The sequence below is a fragment of the Hibiscus syriacus genome, unplaced genomic scaffold, assembly GCF_006381635.1.
Source record: "Hibiscus syriacus cultivar Baekdansim isolate YM2019G1 unplaced genomic scaffold, ASM638163v2 tig00000913_pilon, whole genome shotgun sequence".
NCBI lineage: Eukaryota > Viridiplantae > Streptophyta > Magnoliopsida > Malvales > Malvaceae > Hibiscus > Hibiscus syriacus.
In genome coordinates this window covers 107,162-109,556 of record NW_024061832.1, presented here as the reverse complement: position 1 = coordinate 109,556, position 2,395 = coordinate 107,162, and the positions used below count along the sequence as shown (strand labels likewise).

At 38.8% G+C, this 2,395-nt stretch overlaps 1 protein-coding gene across 1 annotated transcript; it reads left to right on the top strand.

Annotated features, from left to right (window-relative positions):
• The first annotated feature begins 270 nt into the window (after window positions 1–270).
• LOC120116112 (polygalacturonase-like) lies at window positions 271–2,395 on the top strand. The gene is made up of 8 exons (XM_039136665.1): window positions 271–675; window positions 770–940; window positions 1,058–1,078; window positions 1,219–1,426; window positions 1,516–1,597; window positions 1,686–1,794; window positions 1,882–1,998; window positions 2,093–2,395. The coding sequence occupies exons 1-8, from the start codon at window positions 271–273 to the stop codon at window positions 2,306–2,308; spliced, it is 1,329 nt and encodes a 442-aa protein (XP_038992596.1). The 3' UTR covers window positions 2,309–2,395.

The window sequence follows — 2,395 nt, the reverse complement described above, 5'->3', positions numbered from 1 at the left end:
ATAAATTTAGTGTATTATCCAACTAGATCAATTGATTGTCTGTAATCGAAACCGTTTAAATAATATATATATACACATTAAGCAAAAGCTAGAAGCAACCCTCAAGAGATTAATTCGTATAAACCTCGTACATCATGGACCATACCTCGAGGAGTTTTGTCCAAAAGACAAAGCATTATCCATTTGTTTCTCTTTTCCTCTATAAATATAAATTATCATCATTGAGCTAACTCAGAAACCAGACCCATTTCTCTATTTTTATTCACAAAAATGGCTCCACAAATTAGACAAATACTAGTATTATTCCTTGCTTCTTTTTCTTTATTCTCACGTTACAATGCTTTTAAGGATGACCTAAATCATTATTTTGAAGAAGAAATGGGTGGGGCATATGATCCACGATACCCTTGGTATTACGGGAAGCTCGACGGTTCGATGATGTCGTCGAGCTTCCAGCGATACACAGTCGCATCGGCTTTAACTGGAACTGTTGTTAACGTCGATGATTTTGGTACAACCGGTGATAAGACTCGCGATACCGAGGCATTCGAGAAAGCTTGGATGAAAGCTTGCTCGTCGAAAGGTGCTGTTGTTCTACTTGTTCCTCAAGGGAAGAACTATGTTCTTAAGCCTATTCGATTCTCAGGTCCCTGCAAGTCTAATCTTACTATACAGGTTAGTCTCGATGTTGTTCCGCGTCTTCATTTTATGTATCCGATCGACGCATGTACCCGACCAACATGACTCGTGTTTACTGTTGGAATTGTAGATGTATGGGAACGTTGCGGCATCGGATGATAGATCGGATTACGAGGAAGATAGCAGACACTGGCTTGTGTTTGATAGAGTTGATAATTTGTTGGTCGAAGGTGGTGGAGGGAAGCTTGATGGCAATGGGAAGATTTGGTGGCAAAATTCTTGCAAAATTAACAAAAATCTCGTAAGCTTATTACGAGACAATCGTATGTCTGAAAATTTTAAATTTTCTTTTAATTTTATATTTGTTTCTCCGATCAAATGCATGCTGACTTTTTTTATTTTTTGCATTGTTTTGCAGCCATGCAAGGGTGCTCCGACGGTAGGTTAAAGTTTTCACCTTTATTTTCTTTATCGAAATCCGTCATTAAAATCGTCAACTAGTTGTCGGTATAGCGGTTGGTCTAATCGATAAAATGTTATGACTATAACTGAGTATTTGTAAAACCCTATATGTTGCAGGCTCTCACCTTCTACAAGAGCAAGAACTTGAGAGTTCGGAACTTGAACATCCAAGATGCTCAACAAATTCATGTCTCTTTTGAAAGATGCACCGGTGTTCGAGCATCCGGTTTTAAGATAACATCCCCGGAGGAAAGTCCGAACACCGATGGGATTCACATCACGAATACGAAGAACATTCAAGTCAAAAGCTCCGTCATAGGAACCGGTACGGTCTCTTCATTCGTTACGAGTTACATATAGTGAGATTCGAACTTCAAGTCTGAACACTTAAAATGTTCTTGTTTGTTAACGAAGGTGATGATTGCATATCCATTGTAAGCGGATCTCAGAATGTGCAAGCTACCGACATAACTTGCGGTCCAGGTCACGGAATTAGGTCTTTTAACTCGACATTATCTATGTATCTATCTATCTATATATATGAATTTACTTACATTAATCTGTTTGTGACGAATGAAACTCAGTATTGGAAGCTTAGGATCTAAAAATTCAAAGGCCCTTGTCTCCGGTGTGACAGTTGATGGAGCTAAACTTTCAGGGACAACAAATGGAGTTAGGATCAAGACATGGCAGGTACTCATATTCGTAACATTTCCAAATACGGATACTGGATTACTATCCTTAAAATAACTGAAAAAAAAAACCGAATATGATTTGCAGGGAGGGTCAGGAACAGCAAGCAACATCAAATTCCAAAACATCGAGATGAGCAATGTGAAGAACCCAATCATCATAGACCAGAACTATTGTGATCAAAGCAAGCCATGCGACGAACAGGTAAGACCACGCACACCAACTGTTTGTTTATTTGTTCCAAAGAGTAATCCTCGAACTGATTGGTGCTTTTTTTTCTCTTTAAAATATGTTGCAGAGCTCGGCTGTTCAGATTAAAGACGTGGTGTACAACAACATTAAAGGGACCAGTTCTTCTGAAGTTGCGATCGATTTCGATTGCAGCAAGAATCGTCCTTGCCAAGGGATTGTGCTTCAAAATGTGAACTTGCAGTACCAAGACGATGGAGCAGCCAAAGCTGTCTGCAACAATGTCAAATTGAAGGAAGGGGACACTGTTCCGAAATGCCCTTAGAGGCCTTTACATTTAAAACTATTTGCATATACGAATGCATATACATATACATATACATATACAGTTACGAATACAAATACAGATACA